The 23,059-nt window shown below is 35.7% G+C and overlaps 1 protein-coding gene across 1 annotated transcript in view; it reads left to right on the top strand.

Annotated features, from left to right (window-relative positions):
* The window catches only part of LOC145994361 (uncharacterized), a 389,770-nt gene that overhangs the window by 334,026 nt on the left and 32,685 nt on the right, over positions 1-23,059 (top strand). The window contains exons 14-16 of the mRNA XM_083130476.1: positions 18,756-18,939; positions 20,474-20,779; positions 22,279-22,511. Coding sequence (XP_082986602.1) covers positions 18,756-18,939; positions 20,474-20,779; positions 22,279-22,511 — 723 coding nt within the window. The remainder of the gene's footprint in view (positions 1-18,755; positions 18,940-20,473; positions 20,780-22,278; positions 22,512-23,059) is intronic.

Raw genomic sequence — 23,059 nt, forward strand, 5'->3', positions numbered from 1 at the left:
TATTTTAATTGTTTTGTTTTTCTTTAAAACACTTACTTCTACCTCGCCTTTAACACTTAACTATTGCGATCTACCTTTTGAAACTGAATATAGGTGATTATCAGTGTGGATTTAAACGTAACAGATCAAGTACAGATCAAATTTTTCACATTAGACAGACACTTGAGAGAAAGTGGGAATATAATCAAAATGTCCACCAGCTATTCATTGATTTAAAAAAAGCATACAATTCAGTAAAATGAGGTAAATTATATATTATATTAGACTATTTTGGAATACCTAAGAAGCTTGTTAATATGATAAAAAGATGCAACATTGAAACAGAAAAAAAATTTATTGTGGGTATTAATAAATTTAAAATTCATGATGGGTTAAATAAAACAAGTAGAAGCTTAAACACCATTGCTTTTAGTTTTGCCTTAGAATACGTTGTTAGGAAGGTAAAATAAACTAACGAACGACTAAAATGAAGTGTCACTCAGCTGTTAGCATATGCAGATGATATAGAGTTACTGGGAGATGATGTAAATAAAATTAAGAATAATGCTAAAATATTTTTCAAAGCAGCTAAAGAGATAGGTTTGGAATTAAGCAAAGATATAACTAAATATATGCTTACAAGGCCGAAACCAATTAGGTAATAATCAAAATCTAATTATAATGATAACAACTCGATTGAACCAGTTTCCAAATTCAAGTTCTTTGGAGTAATACTAACAAATGAAAATGATATTAAAGAGGAAATAAAATGCAGGCTTAGTTAAGGAAAGCATTTTCTATTCATAAATATTTGTCTTCTCGTTAAAAATCTAAGAAGCTAAAAGTTAAAATATACAAAACAGAAATTTTGCCTGTAGTAATATATGGATGCGAAACTTGGTCCCTTACATTTAAAAACGAACATGAATTGAGAGTATTTGGAAAATAGATCCTTAGAAAATATTTAGGCCTAAAAGGGATGAGCAGACAGGCGAGTGGAGAAGGTTTCGTAATTTAGAAGTACATAATTTGTATTCACGTCCAGAGATTATTAGAATGATTAAATCAAGAAGAATTACGTGGGCAGGCCATGTGGCACGAATGAGAGAGGAAGGAAGAGTTTACAGATTTCTTGTTGGGAAACGTGATGGTAAGAGACCAGTAGGAAGACTAAGACGATGATAGAAGAATAATGGTGAGATGGACCTAAAGGAAATGGAAAGGAAAATGTAGATTTTGCTCAGGATAGGGCAGATGGAAGGCCTGTGTTGCTGCAGCCATAAACCTTCGGGTTTAAGAAGACTAGAGAGTCAATTAGTTATTATAGCAAAAAATATGCTTATTTTATTTATTATTAGTTTTGAATGTCTTACTACCGTGCGTTCATTTCGATCTGCAGTCGAGAGATCGGGAGAAGCGTGGCGGGCGGCGCTGACGGAGATGCCGACATTTGCGGCCTGTAATGCCCGCTTACTTTTATAGACATATGCAGACATTTATATAAATATTGCAAAACAATCACTAACCTGTGTTTGATTTGGTTTGATGTTTTAAGTCCACTTTATGCACAGTAAGGCTAATCGGGACTGGACCTACAGTTTAAAGTGGGATCCGAACCACTTGTGCCTCCACCGGGTATCGAACCCGGGACCCCTTGATTACAAGGCAATGACGCTACCACTGCGCCATGGAGAGGCCCTACTAACCTGTGTTATAACACGCAAAAGTTCTTCTGTAATTCATCTAAGTTCTGCTCTTATATACACAAATAAATACGCTTTAGAAACGATGTTAAGAGCCACAGATAATAAAACATTTTAATCATAGTTTTGACCAGTAACGTCCTGCTTAAGTTTATATCCTTGAAAGAGTTTTGTGGCCATGGGAATCATTTGGAAGTTTCGAATGTGCAACACTGTATCAAGATTACGCTGCAGACGAAACCGATAAAAGTGAATGGTTTTCGTGAGCTTCCTTGCAATCCGAAATATCCGAGCTCGAGTTTTTTGTTCCTTCGCGACTAGATGAAGACAGAGTTGTAAATATAGTGGCGAGCAATGTAAACCAAGAGCGTGTTAATTTCGTACTGTGCGCAAGAGTGTTATTCTTGGTTACTTGCAGTTACTTGTTTGTGTTATTGTAGTGTGTATGTGTGACGTGTCGGTGAGATGATTGGAATGCCAGCCGCAAGATTCACGTTAGAACAAAGATTTTTTTTTTATGTATGACACGTACCTACGTGAAAACAAACTCGTGTCGAGACGTGTGTATGTAATTTGTACAGAAATTCCCATGCGTTTCAACTCCACACAGAGATACGGTTAGACATCTTGTCCTTAAATTACGAGAAACTGTATCGTTAAATTTTAAAACACCTAAGCAAAAACGACGGATTCTAACCGAAGCAAAACTCGATGATATTGGTGCAGCGTTAGAACGTTCTCCAAACAAACCTCTACGCCGTGTTTCACAAGAGGTGGGCGTGTCAAAATCATCGGCACATACAGTCACTAAGCTACTAAAATTAAAACCATACTCTTATAACACAGGTTATTGCTCGTTTTGCAATATTTATATAAATGTCTGCATATGTCCATGAAAATAAGCGGGCATTTCAGGCCGCAAATGTCGGCATCTCCGTCAGTGCCGCCCGCCACGCTTTTCCCGATCTCTCGGCTGCAGATCGAAATGGACGCACGGTACTAGGTCTACGGCTAGAAAGTATACAGTTCATGTAATGATGAAGGTAGTTCAATGATTTTTTTTTTCTTTTATTTGGCTTACCTTGCGTTTCCTTGCTTGCATCTTGAGACTCGAGAGTATTTTTTTTTGGGCCTTGTGACTGTGATCTGTTTTGTCTTATCTTAGTGCGTTAGTGAAGGAAGAGTGCACGAAAGCGTGCCCAACGTTCTGTGTAAATTGCGTACCCTTGATAGTATTTGCTTGAACGATTCATGCACTACGATCATGATGAGTGAGGATGTGCTTGCTTGCGCGACTCCGAATAATTGGAATGCAGAGAATTATATGGATGAATACTTGTGTGCATCCAGTGAATTTTAAGTTTTCTTGTTTTAATGGTTTTTTGCTTGAGCAAAATCCCATGTTGAACTTCAGTTGAATGTTTTCTTCTTTCTCAGAAGTTTTCACGAAAATTTATAAATACCAAATGCATCTCCCCTATTAATTTGCATCTTAACCATTATTTAAAAAAAAAAAAAAAAAAAAAAAAAAAAAATTGCAAGAAATGAAAGCATAAATGCTTCGACATCAAACGAAAGACCACGACTTGCTCAACAAATATTGTATGATCATATGTATACATCATTGGATATATCAAATCAAGCATCTGGTATTCCTCATTTCTTCGCTAGACTGAAGCATCAAATCACAAATAGAATTCGCAGTATACTTGTGAGACATGTTATAATAATATTTCTTACTTCATGATAGATGTATGTAAAGCCCGCAATGAAATAGAAAAATATTGCCATTCTACCAAAGTAAAGTTTTAATGGTGATGACACCTCGGAATTGGATTACATTTATCACATTCTTTGTTTGCTAAGCATTTGATGAAAAACATCAACAGTTCAAGAATCAAAAGTCAGGATAGTTTCCTTGCAGCTCCTATTTGAACTTCGTGTGAAAATAAAAAAATTATACAGTTTATCGTGGAAAAAGTTTTATCAAACTGCATCCAAAAATTAAGAACAAGAAAGCGATATTGCTTGTTTGTTTCCGTTTCTTTTACTGTCACTTTTATGCATGTATGGGCTAATCAGTACAGGACTGTGATTTGAACCATTGTGCAATATGGTTCCACCTGGTCAAATCAAGAGTTTTAGAGCAGTTGAAGAGATAAAGCAGGTGGTACACCGTGGCTACGCTTACAGACAAAACACATGTTCCAGATGCTCCATACACTTTTCAAAAGCGCTAGGATAATTGCGTTACACTCGAATGAGTCTTCGTCGAAAATGATAAAATTCTATACCACTTGCAATCTCTCATTTGACTCCCATCTTGTGTGTATTTGCGCATGCGTGTGTCTGAAGGAATTTCTGACTGAATACATAGTTGGTTGTACAATTTATAGCTGTGTACATAATAATAATTTTACTTTCTTATTCCGATCCTCTTCTACCGATTGGTGTCGAGGTTTTGCAGAGAGCTCGCCATCTGTCACGATCTTCTGCCAACTTCCTTCCTTCACTCCACGAGATGTTCCTCCTGCTCAGGATATCCTGCATTCCCTCATTACATGTCCTACGTGGTTTTCCTTTCGGTCTCTTTGCATCCAATCCTCCCATTCTTGCGTCCCATACCTGTTTAGGTAATAGATGTTCAGGCATTCTGCTGAGGTGTCGAAACCATCTGAGTTGTGCTTGCTGAACATCCTGATATATTGGTTTTGTGTTTAATGTTATTCTGATTGTTTGATTTCTGATTTTGTCCCTTTTGGTCTTTCCCACTGTTCTCCTCAAATATTTCATTTCTACTGTTTGTTAGTTTGGTTTTTGTTTTTCATTAATTATCCAGGATTCACTTCCATATATCAATATTGGTACATAAGTTGATTTGTACACAATAATTTTTGTTTTTTGGTTTTTCCTTTTTCCCTTATAATACTTTATTTAAGGCATAATATATTCTGTTTGTATTCTTTATTCGAGTGTTTAATTCTTCATTTATTTTTCCATTACTATTGATTGTAACACCTAGATACTTAAAACTTTGTACTTGTTTTAGCTCTGAATCTTCAAGGTTATTATGCAGGGATTTCTATTCTCCCTATCCTTAACACAGTTGTTTTATCTTTGTTTATTTTCATATATTTCTTTTACATATACAATTTCATATTTCTAAATTTCTCTGTAGGTTTGATTGTGAATTTCGAAACAATACAATATCATCTGCATATAAAAGTTCAGATACAGTTACAGTTTTCAGTTTCCAATTTCCTACTTTGAAATTTCTCTTATTTGGTTTTATTTCTTGCAGAACATCATCCATCAGAATGATAAACAAGTATAGGTATAAAATATCACCTTAGCTTATTCCTGTTGTTCTTATGAATTCCTCTGATATGTTATTGCCAGTTCTGACATAGCATCTATTTGTTTTGTAGAAACTTTGTATTATTACTACTAATTGTTTCTTTAGATTGTTTTTCTTTAGGGTTTTCCATAGCTCTTGCCATGGCACCTATCGGATCCTTTTCCAAGTCTATAAAGCATAGATATAATTCTCTATTGTATTCTATAACTTTCTCTATTACTTGCCTTATTGTAAATTTGTGATCTTGGACACCTCTACCTGGTCTGAATCCACTTTGTGTCTTCTCTAATTTTTCCTCTATTTCTTGTCTTAGTCTAGTTTCCAAAATTCTTGAATAGACTTTGCCAGGCACACTGAGTAGTGAAATACCTCCGAGATTTCCGCATTCCCTGTTATCTCCTTTCATATTGGTATTAGTTTTGATATTTCCCAATCCTTCACTATCTTCTCTTCCTTCCATGCCACATTTATTATTCTGAGCAACAGATCTTCTCCTTCCTTTCCCATATACTTGATCATATCTGGTGCAATGCCATCATGACCAGCTGCCTTTCCTAGTTTCATTCTACTAATAGCTTTTTTTATATCTTCCCGTGTAATTACTTCTTGTTCTACATCTAGGATATCTGGTTCTTCAGGCCTTCTCTCCTCTTCCTCTTGATGTCGTACGTTTCTTCCTTCATTTTCATTTCATAATTTTTGGAAGTAGTTTTCCATCTTTTCATTATTTCTTCAGAATTTGTTAATATTTTCTTATTTTCATCATATATAAATTTTTTTTTCTCATGTTCTTCAAAACTTTGTAAAAAAGTTTTTCATTTTCTTTACGATTTTGTTCCTTATTTCTTACAGATTGCTCCCACATTTCTTTCTTTGCCTGTTGAACCACATTCTTCACTTTATCTCTGTGGTTTATATATTCTTCAAATGCCTCCAGAGTACCCACTGACAGGTATTTCTTCCATTTTCTTTCTTTTCTTTTACCTCTGCTTGTATTTCTGGATTCCACCAATTTGTTATCTTCTGTAGTGTAATTGATGCTACTCTTGGCGCGATAAATGATGAACCCCCCTCAGGCAGATTTGGCTACACTTAAAACTTGTTCAACATGCCCATATGAGCTTTTTGCTCAAGTGTGGTACTCCGTCTAATCCAAGATTTTTGTAAAAATGCCCTCGAGAATTTCCTGTGAAATGATGAGCCCCCTCAGATTGATTTGGCTACACTTACAAAAGGCACTTCTGTCAGATTCATGTCCATAAGCTTGTTAAAAATATGCCCCTTTTTATATTTTTTTTGGCTACACTTAAAACTAAGCCAAGACACACACACACACACACCCCTACACACCCACCCACACACACTCACACACACACACACACACACACACACACACACAAAGCACATTGTTGAACCCAACTGATACTTTTTATTAAGTATAGAGTTTCGATTTGAACCCCAAGAAATTTTATATAAATACCAAAGCCAAAAATATTCACACACATACACACACACACACACTAAATATACAAAACACACTGATGAACCCAACTGATATTTTTTTATTAAGCATAGAATTTTGATTTGAACCCCAAGAAATTTTATATAATAAACAACAACAAAAATGCCAAATCAAAAATATTGTAATCAATGCAATAAGAATATATCCAGCCCCAATTGTGTTAAGCACCAAAAGAATTGTAATCCAGATAAAAGCAGAATTCTCACAAAAATATGCCCAAAATGCTATAGAAAATATAACATGAAATATTTCACTTATACTTGTTCTGCACAGTCATCAACATTTCCAAACAAAATTGATTGGAAATATTTGTGTGATTGCCGTGTATAACTTAGATTGCAAGGCCATATTTTGTAATTTTCTAGACCAGGAGCTAGACCCTGTGCACCAGAAACAGGCCATAAAATGCCTCTCCACAAATTATGTGAGCATCATGGAGCACACAATACATTTTACAATTTTGAGAATCTCAATTTAAATTCAGGAACAAGAGATTTGGATTTGATGTATCTGGAAATATCCATTCTTTCAAAAAATGTTTGCATCTTGAATCAACCTGCAAACAATATTACATGTTAGGCTGGGGTATCTCAACAGCAGAGGCATGCAGCTTAGTGGTTTCCCGCACTCACATTCTGTAAATATATTCTATGATTTTATTATCCTATTAAAGCACCCAATGCTGCAATTTTTAAATTTTTGCTGAAGAAGATACATGATTATCTCAGTCATGGTCAACATCTGAGAATTGTATGCATGAAAATATTGCAGGTGATGATTGAAATCTGCACCACTATACAACATCCCACTGTCTGTTGTGACAAATTCTGACCTATGGAACCTGTCCAGATGCATCAGCAAAAATCTGAAATGTTTCCAGTTTGAGCTCTGATTGGGAAGGATCTCAAAATCATAGAATCTCCCCACACTTGCATGATTTGAAAACCATCCGCCATAATAGGAAAAATCAATATCATAATAAAAAAAAAAAACTGTCCCACAATTCTCCTGCAAGAATTATACTTGTGGCACTCAAAATCAGTGATGTATCTCAAGTTTAGATATTTGAAGCTTTGTGTGCTGTGCAGTGCCCAGTGGAACTCTGTCTTATTGTTGATTGAAAATATTGAGAATCTAATTTTGAAATCAGGAATAAGAGATTCAGACCTAATATATTTTGCAACATTTCTTCTATCAAAAAATGACATGTAGCTATTACTCCAAGAATATGTGAATATTGCTCCTACCCAAAAAACTGTGCACAAGACCCAAACTGAACAATCTCTGTTGTGGAAATTGGTACTCACAACAAAATCCAACCCAGAATATATGAATCCTGTGTTTGTAGTTATAAACTCAAATATGTCAAAATAACATATAACAATATTATGATTGAGTTTGAAGTCTGATCAAAGGGCATATATAAATTGTAAATTCATTTGTGAACCAAGTAATTGTTCCTGAAGCCCAACAATTCTCTTATGTGTGAATTCAACCTTTCCCAAATATCCCAGATTCAGGAATCATACAATTCTGGCATATCTATTATCATAGATTTATCAACATGACTACTGTATATTCTTAATTTTAATAGCATCTGGAATTTTATCATAATCTACATATATACTCTGCTCATCCATGTTGAAATTGCCGGGTGTGCAGGGCTTATTGTAGAGGCCGGGATCCTTGAATTTCTTACTCTGTTGCATGTTGCTTGCAGGTTGATAGATCTCAACAGGTTCTATGTTGAAATTGCAGGGTATGCAGGGCTTATTGTACAGGCCGGGATCCTTGGATCTTCTACCCTGTTGCATGTTGCTTGCAGGTTGAATTCATGTCCACTGTCAAGCAACCACCTGAACTCTGTTTCATTCCTAACTGCAAACAGATCATATTCCCGACAAGTCAGAAAGAAAAAAACAAGCCTGAAATCACACAGCAGTGAATCTGATTTTATGTATTTTGAGAGGTTCGTCCTATCAAAAAACATTCCTACATTAACTGCTCTATTGATATGTTAAGATTTGAAGATTGCAGAAAATTGCACCTCAAAGGTTCAAAATATCTTAAATCATGAAATTTTATCTTCTGGCTCAGCAGATACAGAATAATCTCATTTGCATTGATAACACTTGTGATGTATTTTCCTCCCCTAACAAAATCCACACCAGAAAACACCAAGCCTGTATCTGTAGTTACAAATTCAAAATCATCATAAGATTTCAAATGAATATCACAATTTAAATGTTTCCAGTTCTCAGATATGTTAAATGGGATATTAAAACAATACAGTGCTTCAAAATATATTGTTGTGAACCAGTAATTTTTTCTGTAACAATCATAAAAACCTACAAAAAGCCCAACAATTCTCCTGTGCAGCAGATATATGTATTGTTCCTTCCTGCCCAACAATCCCAGATGCATGCATCCAAATTCACGGCCACAGTCAAGCACCCACCTGAATTCTGTCTCATTTCTAACAGCAAACACATCATATTCACATAAATTGGAAAATACAAGCTTGAACCTATCTACAAGTGATTCTGATTTTACATATTGTGACAAGTTCCTTCTGTCAAAAAACATAGTGCCATCAGTGCTGTGTGTCATCCCTCTAGGACAATGACACATTCAAAAATGCAATGCTGTAATTTTTTAAGGGCATGTTCAACATTATGCCTGAGGATATTGTTCCTCTGCTGCTGATAATCTCTGTTTATTTCCAAATCCCACTGCCGGGGATACATGTTTGATTGTTTGCATTGCGGGATTGATTCCCACTGTACCAACCTATGTATGTATTATTGGGAGTTTAGATAATTGTTTCCCGCACCTGCATGTTTCATTCCAAGAGGTTTTGTCTAGGCACATTGCAAGGCACTTACTGCTGCAATTTCTGAATTTGTGCCTCAGAAAATACAGAACAAGCTCATTCAGGCATTTGTGCTTTAAATACCCAACAAGATCCGGGTGGAAATCATCTGCACTGAACAAGTGCCCATCATCTGTGGTCACAAATTCAATATTCCTATTAAACAGATTGGGATTGGAAATTATTCTGTTCAAAAATTTAAAATGCACCCAATTTAAGCTCTGATCAGCCATGAGCTCTAAATCATAATCTTCATACCCATCACAACAATTGCTGTACCAACATTCATCAAACAATTTCAACCTGCAGAAATAATAATAGCTCCCAGTGTGGTGATGCACAAACAATCCACAAATTCTCTTAAACTTGTTGTACATAAATTTTTCAAACTTGCTGATGCTCTTCAGTGACAAGTATTGAAAATTCTTGTCACTATCAAGCACCCAGTGCATTTCAGTCTCATTCTGAACTGTAAACAGGTCACACTCGGACAGGTTCAGGAACCTAAGCCTAAAATCCCCAACAAGTGATTTAGATTTAATGTATTTTGAAATTGATCTCCTGTCAAAAAAATTCTGTATTATGACAGGCACAATGGCAGTGTGAACAATTCCCTGCCGCATTGGCATGTATTTTGTATGTTGTGTGCTTCAAGTGACAGGCATATGCATTCATGCTCACAGTTTTTAAATTTTTGCCTAAACATAAACATGAGAATTTCATTGAAGTTTGTATGTTTTAAAAATTTGCTCATGCCTGGCTTAAAATCTTCAGGTAGGTATAAATTGCCCTCATCTGTAGTGACACATTTAAGAGGATTCAGGTCCACATAAACTCTGTTTGATATTTTATAATGGACCCAGTTTAGACTCTGCGGCATAATTATGTCCATTCTGTGCACAAAACAATTCTTATTGCAATTGTTGTATCAGTAATCATCATACATTGCAAATCCACAATGCCAATAATAACACTCTACAGAATAATGCACAAAAAATCCAACAATTCTTTTGCATGTATTGAACATGGATATTTCAAATCTTGTCAGGGATTTCAGGGACAGGTAGTGAAAAGCAAAATCACTTGAAAGCACCCACTGCATCTCAGTTTCATTCTGCACAGAGAACAGGTTATGCTCAGAGAGTCCAGAGAACCTATGCCTGAAATCCCCAACAAGTGATTCTGATTTTATATATTTGTAAATAGATCTTCTGTCAAAAAATTCCATACCTTTGATTCAATCCTCTCTCCCACTGCTCTGCTTTCCCTGCTGTTTCTGCTCTATCTGAAATTAAATTTTTAATCAAGATAATTGTTTCCCACAATTGCATGTTCCGCTGAGATTGCTCCCACCTAGAATCTTTGCAATGCAATCAGAGTCACAGTGTTTGAATTTTTCTCTTATGAAATACATAATAATCTCATTCAAGTATATATGCTTAGAGTACCACACACAATCAGGATCAAAATCATCCCCACTGTACAAGTGGCCACTGTCTGTTGTAACAAATTCAATATTATGATTTGTAGATATCCTGAATTTGTAATGCATCCAATTCAAGCTTGGGTATGAAACAATATTCATCCTATGCTCTGCAAACAAATTATAGCAATTACTCAACCAATGATTATTGAATATTTTAAGCATGAAATAATAACCATAATTATCTGTGTAAAATTCACAAAAAATCCAGCAATTCTGCCACACTTGTTGTAAACAATTTTTTCAAACTTGCTTATATGTTTGAGGCACAGGTAGTGAAAGGGCAAGGCACTGTCAAGCACCCATTGCATCTCTGTTTCATTGCAAACTGCAAACAGGTCATACTCAGAGAATCCAGATAATCTGATTCTGATATTTTCCACCATTGTTCCTATATAAACGTTTCAACGTATGTTGAACATCAGATTATCTGGATTCTCTGAGTATGACCTGTTTGCAGTTTGCAATGAAACAGAGATGCAATGGGTGCTTGACAGTGCCTTGCCCTTTCACTTGAATTGGATGCATTACAAATTCAGGATATCTACAAATCATAATATTGAATTTGTTACAACAGACAGTGGCCACTTGTACAGTGGGGATGATTTTGATCCTGATTGTGTGTGGTACTCTAAGCATATATACTTGAATGAGATTATTATGTATTTCATAAGAGAAAAATTCAAACACTGTGACTCTGATTGCATTGCAAAGATTCTAGGTGGGAGCAATCTCAGCGGAACATGCAATTGTGGGAAACAATTATCTTGATTAAAAATTTAATTTCAGATAGAGCAGAAACAGCAGGGAAAGCAGAGCAGTGGGAGAGAGGATTGAATCAAAGGTATGGAATTTTTTGACAGAAGATCTATTTACAAATATATAAAATCAGAATCACTTGTTGGGGATTTCAGGCATAGGTTCTCTGGACTCTCTGAGCATAACCTGTTCTCTGTGCAGAATGAAACTGAGATGCAGTGGGTGCTTTCAAGTGATTTTGCTTTTCACTACCTGTCCCTGAAATCCCTGACAAGATTTGAAATATCCATGTTCAATACATGCAAAAGAATTGTTGGATTTTTTGTGCATTATTCTGTAGAGTGTTATTATTGGCATTGTGGATTTGCAATGTATGATGATTACTGATACAACAATTGCAATAAGAATTGTTTTGTGCACAGAATGGACATAATTATGCCGCAGAGTCTAAACTGGGTCCATTATAAAATATCAAACAGAGTTTATGTGGACCTGAATCCTCTTAAATGTGTCACTACAGATGAGGGCAATTTATACCTACCTGAAGATTTTAAGCCAGGCATGAGCAAATTTTTAAAACATACAAACTTCAATGAAATTCTCATGTTTATGTTTAGGCAAAAATTTAAAAACTGTGAGCATGAATGCATATGCCTGTCACTTGAAGCACACAACATACAAAATACATGCCAATGCGGCAGGGAATTGTTCACACTGCCATTGTGCCTGTCATAATACAGAATTTTTTTGACAGGAGATCAATTTCAAAATACATTAAATCTAAATCACTTGTTGGGGATTTTAGGCTTAGGTTCCTGAACCTGTCCGAGTGTGACCTGTTTACAGTTCAGAATGAGACTGAAATGCACTGGGTGCTTGATAGTGACAAGAATTTTCAATACTTGTCACTGAAGAGCATCAGCAAGTTTGAAAAATTTATGTACAACAAGTTTAAGAGAATTTGTGGATTGTTTGTGCATCACCACACTGGGAGCTATTATTATTTCTGCAGGTTGAAATTGTTTGATGAATGTTGGTACAGCAATTGTTGTGATGGGTATGAAGATTATGATTTAGAGCTCATGGCTGATCAGAGCTTAAATTGGGTGCATTTTAAATTTTTGAACAGAATAATTTCCAATCCCAATCTGTTTAATAGGAATATTGAATTTGTGACCACAGATGATGGGCACTTGTTCAGTGCAGATGATTTCCACCCGGATCTTGTTGGGTATTTAAAGCACAAATGCCTGAATGAGCTTGTTCTGTATTTTCTGAGGCACAAATTCAGAAATTGCAGCAGTAAGTGCCTTGCAATGTGCCTAGACAAAACCTCTTGGAATGAAACATGCAGGTGCGGGAAACAATTATCTAAACTCCCAATAATACATACATAGGTTGGTACAGTGGGAATCAATCCCGCAATGCAAACAATCAAACATGTATCCCCGGCAGTGGGATTTGGAAATAAACAGAGATTATCAGCAGCAGAGGAACAATATCCTCAGGCATAATGTTGAACATGCCCTTAAAAAATTACAGCATTGCATTTTTGAATGTGTCATTGTCCTAGAGGGATGACACACAGCACTGATGGCACTATGTTTTTTGACAGAAGGAACTTGTCACAATATGTAAAATCAGAATCACTTGTAGATAGGTTCAAGCTTGTATTTTCCAATTTATGTGAATATGATGTGTTTGCTGTTAGAAATGAGACAGAATTCAGGTGGGTGCTTGACTGTGGCCGTGAATTTGGATGCATGCATCTGGGATTGTTGGGCAGGAAGGAACAATACATATATCTGCTGCACAGGAGAATTGTTGGGCTTTTTGTAGGTTTTTATGATTGTTACAGAAAAAATTACTGGTTCACAACAATATATTTTGAAGCACTGTATTGTTTTAATATCCCATTTAACATATCTGAGAACTGGAAACATTTAAATTGTGATATTCATTTGAAATCTTATGATGATTTTGAATTTGTAACTACAGATACAGGCTTGGTGTTTTCTGGTGTGGATTTTGTTAGGGGAGGAAAATACATCACAAGTGTTATCAATGCAAATGAGATTATTCTGTATCTGCTGAGCCAGAAGATAAAATTTCATGATTTAAGATATTTTGAACCTTTGAGGTGCAATTTTCTGCAATCTTCAAATCTTAACATATCTATAGAGCAGTTAATGTAGGAATGTTTTTTGACAGGAGGACCCTCTCAAAATACATAAAATCAGATTCACTGCTGTGTGATTTCAAGCTTGTTTTTTTTTCTGACTTGTCGGGAATATGATCTGTTTGCAGTTAGGAATGAAACAGAGTTCAGGTGGTTGCTTGACAGTCGACATGAATTCAACCTGCAAGCAACATGCAACAGGGTAGAAGATCCAAAGATCCAGGCCTCTACAATAAGCCCTGCACACCCGGCAATTTCAACATAGAACCTGTTGAGATCTATCAACCTGCAAGCAACATGCAACATGATATGAAATTAAAGGATCCCGGCCTGTACAATAAGCCCTGCACACCCGGCAATTTCAACATAGAACCTGTTGAGATCGATCAGCCCCCAAGCAACATGCAACAGGGTAAGAAATTCAAGGATCCAGGCCTCTACAATAAGCCCTGCACTGCCGGCAATTTCAACATGGATGAGCAGAGTATATATGTAGATTATGATAAAATTCCAGATGCTATTAAAATTAAGAATATACAGTAGTCATGTTGATAAATCTATGATAATAGATATGCCAGAATTGTATGATTCCTGAATCTGGGATATTTGGGAAAGGTTGAATTCACACATAAGAGAATTGTTGGGCTTCAGGAACAATTACTTGGTTCACAAATGCATGTACAATTTATATATGCCCTTTGATCAGACTTCAAACTCAATCATAATATTGTTATATGTTATTTTGACATATTTGAGTTTATAACTACAAACACAGGATTCATATATTCTGGGTTGGATTTTGTTGTGAGTACCAATTTCCACAACAGAGATTGTTCAGTTTGGGTTTTGTGCACAGTTTTTTGGGTAGGAGCAATATTCACATATTCTTGGAGTAATAGCTACATGTCATTTTTTGATAGAAGAAATGTTGCAAAATATATTAGGTCTGAATCTCTTATTCCTGATTTCAAAATTAGATTCTCAATATTTTCAATCAACAATAAGACAGAGTTCCACTGGGCACTGCACAGCACACAAAGCTTCAAATATCTAAACTTGAGATACATCACTGATTTTGAGTGCCACAAGTATAATTCTTGCAGGAGAATTGTGGGACAGTTTTTTTTTTATTATGATATTGATTTTTCCTATTATGGCGGATGGTTTTCAAATCATGCAAGTGTGGGGAGATTCTATGATTTTGAGATCCTTCCCAATCAGAGCTCAAACTGGAAACATTTCAGATTTTTGCTGATGCATCTGGACAGGTTCCATAGGTCAGAATTTGTCACAACAGACAGTGGGATGTTGTATAGTGGTGCAGATTTCAATCATCACCTGCAATATTTTCATGCATACAACTCTCAGATGTTGACCATGACTGAGATAATCATGTATCTTCTTCAGCAAAAATTTAAAAATTGCAGCATTGGGTGCTTTAATAGGATAATAAAATCATAGAATATATTTACAGAATGTGAGTGCGGGAAACCACTAAGCTGCATGCCTCTGCTGTTGAGATACCCCAGCCTAACATGTAATATTGTTTGCAGGTTGATTCAAGATGCAAACATTTTTTGAAAGAATGGATATTTCCAGATACATCAAATCCAAATCTCTTGTTCCTGAATTTAAATTGAGATTCTCAAAATTGTAAAATGTATTGTGTGCTCCATGATGCTCACATAATTTGTGGAGAGGCATTTTATGGCCTGTTTCTGGTGCACAGGGTCTAGCTCCTGGTCTAGAAAATTACAAAATATGGCCTTGCAATCTAAGTTATACACGGCAATCACACAAATATTTCCAATCAATTTTGTTTGGAAATGTTGATGACTGTGCAGAACAAGTATAAGTGAAATATTTCATGTTATATTTTCTATAGCATTTTGGGCATATTTTTGTGAGAATTCTGCTTTTATCTGGATTACAATTCTTTTGGTGCTTAACACAATTGGGCTGGATATATTCTTATTGCATTGATTACAATATTTTTGATTCGGCATTTTTGTTGTTGGTTTATTATATAAAATTTCTTGGGGTTCAAATCAAAATTCTATGCTCAATAAAAAAATATCAGTTGGGTTCAGCAGTGTGTTTTGTATATTTAGTGTGTGTGTGTGTGTGTGTATGTGTGTGAATATTTTTGGCTTTGGTATTTGTATAAAATTTCTTGGGGTTCAAATCGAAACTCTATACTTAATAAAAAATATCAGTTGGGTTCAACAATGTGCTTTGTGTGTGTGTGTGTGTGTGTGTGTGTGTGTGTGTGTGTGTGTGTGTGTAGGTGTGTGTGTGTGTGTGTATATCTTGGCTTAGTTTTAAGTGTAGCCAAAAAAAATATCAAGAGGGGCATATTTTTAACAAGCTTATGGACAAGAATCTGACAGAAGTGCCTTTTGTAAGTGTGGACAAATCAATCTGAGGCGGTTCATCATTTCACAGGAACTTCCCGAGGGCATTTTTACAAAAATCTTGGATTAGACGGAGTACCACACTTGAGCAAAAAGCTCATATGGGCATGTTGAGCAAGTTTTAAGTGTAGCCAAATCTGCCTGAGGGGGGTTCATCATTTATCGCGCCAATAGTAGCATCAATTACACTACTATCTTCTTCTTGCTTCCTACCCTAGATGTTCCACACACTTGTTCAGCTGCAGATATTATTGCCCCTTTCCATTTACTCCAGAGTTTTTCTAAATCCTCTTCTCTTTCTTCTACTTGCTCATTCGCTAGTTCTTCTTTCACTTTCTTTCTAATTTTTTTTCTCTTTCAACTTGTATACCTTTATCTTTTCTCTTGTGTTGTAATTTATAGTTTTCTTTCTTTTATTCATCCTTGATGTCTTACTTTTAACCCCTATGGTAATATCTAATATGAGAAGTTTATGATCAGTGCTTACTTCTGGCCCTCTTTAAACTCTTGCATCTCTTACGAACTTTTTCACCTTTCTCCGCACAATGATGTAATCTATTATAGATTTTTCATTTCTACTTGGTTCCTTTCTAGTATATTTGTGTATGTCTTTATATAATATACATAGTGTTGGTGATAATCAGATCATTTATTACACAGAGTTCCAATAGTCACTCTCCATTGTTATTTATCACTTCTTCTCCATACTTTCCCATTACTTTTCCCAATCGATCAGTTTTATTTCCCACTCTAGCGTTCATATCTCCTAGGATCATAACTTATTTATATATGTCTTCAATAGTTCTTTGTAGTATTTCATAAAACTGATCTTTGTTTTTTGAAGTTTCATTCTCGTTAGGTACATATACAATCACTAGAGTTAAATCGTTCTGCTCTAAAATGTCTACTGTCATTATTCTCTCATTTATAAATTTCCATCCCTTGATATTTTCCTATCTATCTTTATGTATCATACATGCCACTTCTGATCTTGATCTTTCTTGTTTTGGTACTCCACTGTAGAATAGAAGAAAGTTTTCATCAAGTTCTTCAATTCCATTACCTTTCTTCTTTGTTTCTGTAACTGCAAGGTATTTCTTACTAATTCACATTCTTTTTCATTTAGACCCCTTACATTCCATGTTCCAACATTCACTGAGCCATATCCTCGCCAATTCGTGGTCGTCGTGATTTGTCCGGCTTGCTCTCTTGTTTTTCTTTTAATCATTGTAGGTTCAAATGTGCAGGGGATTGGCATTCAGCATTTTAGCCCAGTGGAGGTGTTGCCTCCTTTCTGCCTCTGGGCTTGCAGTGAGCATAGTTTAGCTGCTCTGCTCTATGTTTTACGGGTAGAGTTAATGTCCTTCACTCCAACCCCCAACCTGGGAGACCAGGATTTTCTTTCGGGGTTTACTCCCTTAGCCTTTGAAGTTCCCCTTTTCCACAAGGCAGTGGTTTCCCTCTTCTCCCAAGAGGGTGGGTTGCCTCTTCCGTCATCTCTCCCGTTCCGAAGGTCTCGTTCTCCTCCACAGATGTCGTTGAGGTATTCACCGTAACCCTGGCAAGGGGCTCTTACAAGTTGCTACCATCCGGAGCCAGATGGACCAAGGTTTTTTTTATAGAGGTATTACTGCTCTTGGTTCTTCCGCCTCCTCAGCCGTTGAGATGACCAACCATCTTCTTCCGCCTTTGGAAGCCGTTGACCGTGAGGTTGCTTCTTAGTCTGGCTCCTTACCCGCTAGCCTGCCCGTAATGGGAGACCCTGCCAGTAGTTATGCTACCGCCGGTATAGCCAAGGGGATCATCAGAGTATGCAAGCCCAACCACCAACTACAAGGTTCTGCAACCACTAGGTTAGGCCATAATAATAATAACAATCATAGAATATCTATCAGGAAGCATACTGTTTGTCGTGGTAATTTGAAGTACGCAAGATATGCATACTTTTGAAAAATGTGAAAATATTTAACTCTCTATGAATAATCATATCTAGACACAGAATGAGTTTATAAGCACAGATGGGTTGTACATTCATGTGATATAAAGTTGTAGTTTAACATCAATGAGAAAATAGCAGCATGAACTCCACTATCTTTTCTGTAGAGAAAACGCGTCGTAGGGGAAGTAAATGAGGCATCCTTCATCAAACCTTAACATTGACGAATAGGATACTTCGTCACATAACTTCTTTGCCTCTAGTCTTTACCCCTGGTAGAACGTTCCTTCCACACAACCCAAGGACAAGCAACTTTCTTTCTGCTAACTCAGTAAATTCTTTATTCAGTAATCATAATTGCAACCAAAGCTTTAATCAATAAAATAAATTAATCTAAAACGTGACCATTCTGTGCCTGTGCCTCTGACAACCATCAAATATGAAAATTATTAATGTTAATAGCATTTACTATCATAAAATTACACGCAAAAATATTTTACTATTAAGAGAATATGAACATGGTTTGAAATGTAATTCTTGTGGTTTGTAGTGTTTGGCATTCATCGCAAAGTGTCCCTTATCGTGCCAAAATTCTAAGGAGCGATTGAACGTCACTACTCCAGCCGTAATTCTCCACGACCTCCTTCCGTTTGCCCAGTACGAGGTGAAGGTTACTGCTTACAATGCTGTCAAAGGATGGTCGGCCAGACTCTTACTAGGTACAGAGGAGAAAGGTAGGTACATTTTCATATCGTTCCAAAAAATGTAAGTTGCTTATTGACTTACACCACATTTGATTTTGTGGTTGAGTAATAAGATGGAAAGGTTTGAAAGGAAGATCTAGTAAAAACAAAAAGGAGGAAACTCCACTTATTAATTTTAAATGCGTCGGCCTATTCCGACAGTCCTAACAGGATTATGAAGCAAGTCTTACAAGCTGTTACAATGTTCGAGAATTTCGAAGCCAGAACTATTCCAACCGCATCACCTCACCACTACTAAGTTTAAAAAATTCCGTAGTATAACCTTTGAGGTTTAATTAAATTACAAATATACGCAAGCTTTCAACTTGTAAGTCTTGCACGGAATTTGTAAGTCAAAGAAAAGTAATTATACCAATAATAATAAGAAGAACTTACTCCTAACACGCAGGCATGTTCATGTATATTCATTAAAATCATGCAACCTAAGCCAATGTAAGTAACTGCATGCAGATCAACGTTGAAGCAACGAAGCAACTGAAGTAGTTTGGTGTTTTATATTCAAGAAAAGCGAATACAAGCCACTTCAATAAACTTATTATTGTGAATTCATTCAGTAGATTGTTCAATAAATCTCATTGAACAACAAGGATAATTGAAGAAATATGAATATCTTTGTTTAGGGAAGCCAATATAAACATTAACAAATGCTCAATCCAACAACCGTGCACGATAATTAATTCAATCGCATAATTTTAAATTGTTGTCGACTGTTCTATTATATATATCAACAAGATTGTCATTAACAACAATTACATCATTATTATTATTACATTGTTTGAATAGTTTCACGATGTTATCAGGAAGTAAATTTTTCTGAGCATTTTTTGGTTAACTACTCAAATAATAAGTTGTATTGTAAGACTCGATATGAAGCGATTACAGCAGCATACAGGAATATCAGTTTTATTTATGGTTGCATAAACCTGGAATGTCTTACCAAAGAGAATGTCTAATATATCTAAGATAGAATACTTTCAAAATGAAGTAGAGAATTTCATTTTTTCCAGATCACTGATCAAACTCTATGAAGTAACTTCTGTGCTTACGTTATGGTTTTATTTACATCCATTTTTTATTTTCAATTTATATACGTACTTGTCATTCGCGATATTTTTGTTTGTATGATTTTATCCATATGATATATATAACAGTTATTTGATCAGTAGTAATATTCTGTGGATAAATTTTGTATAATACTGTTCTATATTCGGAATCACATATCAGATATGTAAATTTAAATGTATTCCAACACAGAACAATCTCAGGCTGAACCTCGCCAACGCAAATAAAGAATTTGAATATGACTCTCTTGAATACGTTATCAAGATTCTAGATGGTTATCACAATATAGTCCGGACACTTGTTTTGCTGTATTCCTCCAACGATTAGCAATATGCATAGAACTTTAAGATAAAATACCTTACAATATGTTGAATAGCTGGGTCGTAAAATGCCAATTACTACACATTGACTACTGCATTTTCAACACAGTATTTACTTCTAGTTCCAGATATAGCTCCAGAATTAAGTGAGATTCCTGTAGTTAATCGAACAAACACAAGCTTCGTTCTGAACTGGAATCCTCCTCGAAACTGCTCTCTTGTAAATGGCTTCCTCACCGGATACATGTACGAGGTTAGGACTCTCGGAGAAAACCCCTCCCGGCTGAGGGGTAAAGTAAGAAGCACGACAGCACTTCTCGCGAACCTCATGCCTTACACGGAATACGAGGTTCGTGTCTACGTCTTGTCTTCAGCTGGATGGAACCCTGAGATTTATCTGGCCTTCTCTGCCAAAACAAAGCCTGCAGGTGAGTTTTTCTTTTTATGGTATAATTTTTATGATTTATGTTAACTTGATGTCAAACCTTGAAATAATGAAAAAAACGAAATAATAACTTGTAGAAAATTTCATAAGTATGAGGAATTATGTTAACTTAAACATAATAGATTCATTGCATTTTTAGGGAATATTGATCAGGTTTTCGAGACATTTTGATTTAAGAGTCTAAATTGTCCGGAAAATATTTTAGCTCAGAAACCTACCCAAATCTTATCATGTCAATATCCTGAAAAAGCTCTTCTTGCCAAGAAAGATTGAATACATATTTTGCTTCCATCCACATTATTTTTAAAATATTACATTCCCTGTACCAGTAATGTAAGGAAATGTCACATAACTTGATCCGGCATATAAACTGGTCCAACAGTCTCATATCGTTCAAACTACTATTCATACTCGTAAGTATTTGGCAACATGATGGACTGAATATGAATTAGCAAGTTCCAAGAAGTTTTTTTTTAGGAAAATGTGTAGCGACAAGCCATACGACTTGTAAGTCATGTTGTTGTTAATTACATGCCCTAAGAGGTAAATTTTGGTTTGGTTTAAATAAATATATATCCACACAGTGGCGCTCAAATTTTTCGATTGGTTGATTGATTTGCTTAATTGTACTTCCCTCTTTGTTCCACTTTACGCTAATTTGCGAGAGATGGGTTATGAGTGATGATATGATGAAATTGATGAATGTAGACTCACAAACATCCATTCTGAGGTCGGGATTCGAACGCAGGAATCCTGGCGTCGTAGTGCGATGTGCTAACAACTCCGCGAAGGGGCCGACTCAATTTTTTTCAAAATTTGCCCCCTTGCAAATTATTTGATTTCATTTACAAACTACTCGAGTGATATCATACTTTTCCCATCTATACAGGATTGACAACTTTTTAACTGTCTTACTAAAGTAATTCCTTTATCTGCATACGACTTGAGTATCACATGCACAAATGTTTTATGAACATCTGGTTTGATAATTTAAGATTGATTGTTTACACGAATGAATAGCTGTCTGTTTTGATCAGATTATTTCCTGGCAACTAATCAAAATAAAGTTAATTGATATAATTCCCATAAAAACTTGATGTCAATTATTAGTTTTAGAAATATATAATTGCCTTCACAGTGACAACCAAAACATTGAAGGGAATATGGGCAATTCTATTTCAACTAACTGAGCCACACTTAGTCTCCAAAGGAAATCATGTAAGATGATATACTACCACCTTGAACCTGTATGGCTTTGTATATTTTAGTCAGATTTCACAAAGAGCACATTTCCACTCGTCTTCAACCATGTTCAACCATGTTTTTAAGTACAACGAATGTATCTGCACTTGTATGCAATTAAAGTAGGTTTCATCTCACAAATTCAGAAAAATTAAATTTGAAACAGCTTAAGCATGTAAAAGGAATTATATTAATCTTCAAACTGGTGAACTATAATACAAAATGAGTCTATATTGTTAGTTCCAGATGTTGTGCAGAACCTCACCGTTTACAAGAAGGGACGAAATACAGTTGGCCTCCGTTGGTCACCTCCAGAGGACTCAGCCGGAAACCTGACAGGATTCTCCATCAGTTACTTACAACGGGGAGTCGTTAAAACTGAAACAGTACCTCTCAAGCCCTGCAAGCCATGGCCTAATATGTACTGCCACAAGCTCAAGGGTCTCCGATTCGAGAATGAATATAATATTTCGGTAAGCTTTTAATTTATACACCCTCTCTAATTGTATGCCGTAACCCAGGTACAATATAAACATGTGCAATTATTACATGCACAATGATCAATTTCTAAACTCAAAAAGAATATAGAGTTAGGTGGTAGAGCAGCCTACGGCTGAACTTCGCCCGCTGAATAAAGGAGTTATAATAATAATAATATTGTTCTTGCCTAAAGTACGGTATTTTCTAAAACCTAACTTCTTGCGATTAACTAACATGTGTTACCATGTATTATATTCAGTACAATTATTATGGTGTACAGGACCCGTTAATACAATAGAGTTTTAGGAGACCACCATTTTATTAAGTTGATTAAGAAGTAATTGAGGTTTTTAATCATCAGAGATAATATAGCATTTCGTAGCTGCGAACATCATTACTTGCAATATAAAGCGTTCCAATCTATATATTTTCAACAAAAAATATAAGTCATTATGCAGTAGTAAAGGAGACCGTTAATTCTTGGATGGAATGTCCAGCTGCTGGTTTCTTATAATGTATTCGTAGCCCAGCTTTTTCATTT

This window comes from Lepisma saccharinum, chromosome 10 (genome assembly GCF_977018435.1).
Source record: "Lepisma saccharinum chromosome 10, izLepSacc3.1, whole genome shotgun sequence".
NCBI classification, from domain to species: Eukaryota; Metazoa; Arthropoda; class Insecta; order Zygentoma; family Lepismatidae; genus Lepisma; species Lepisma saccharinum.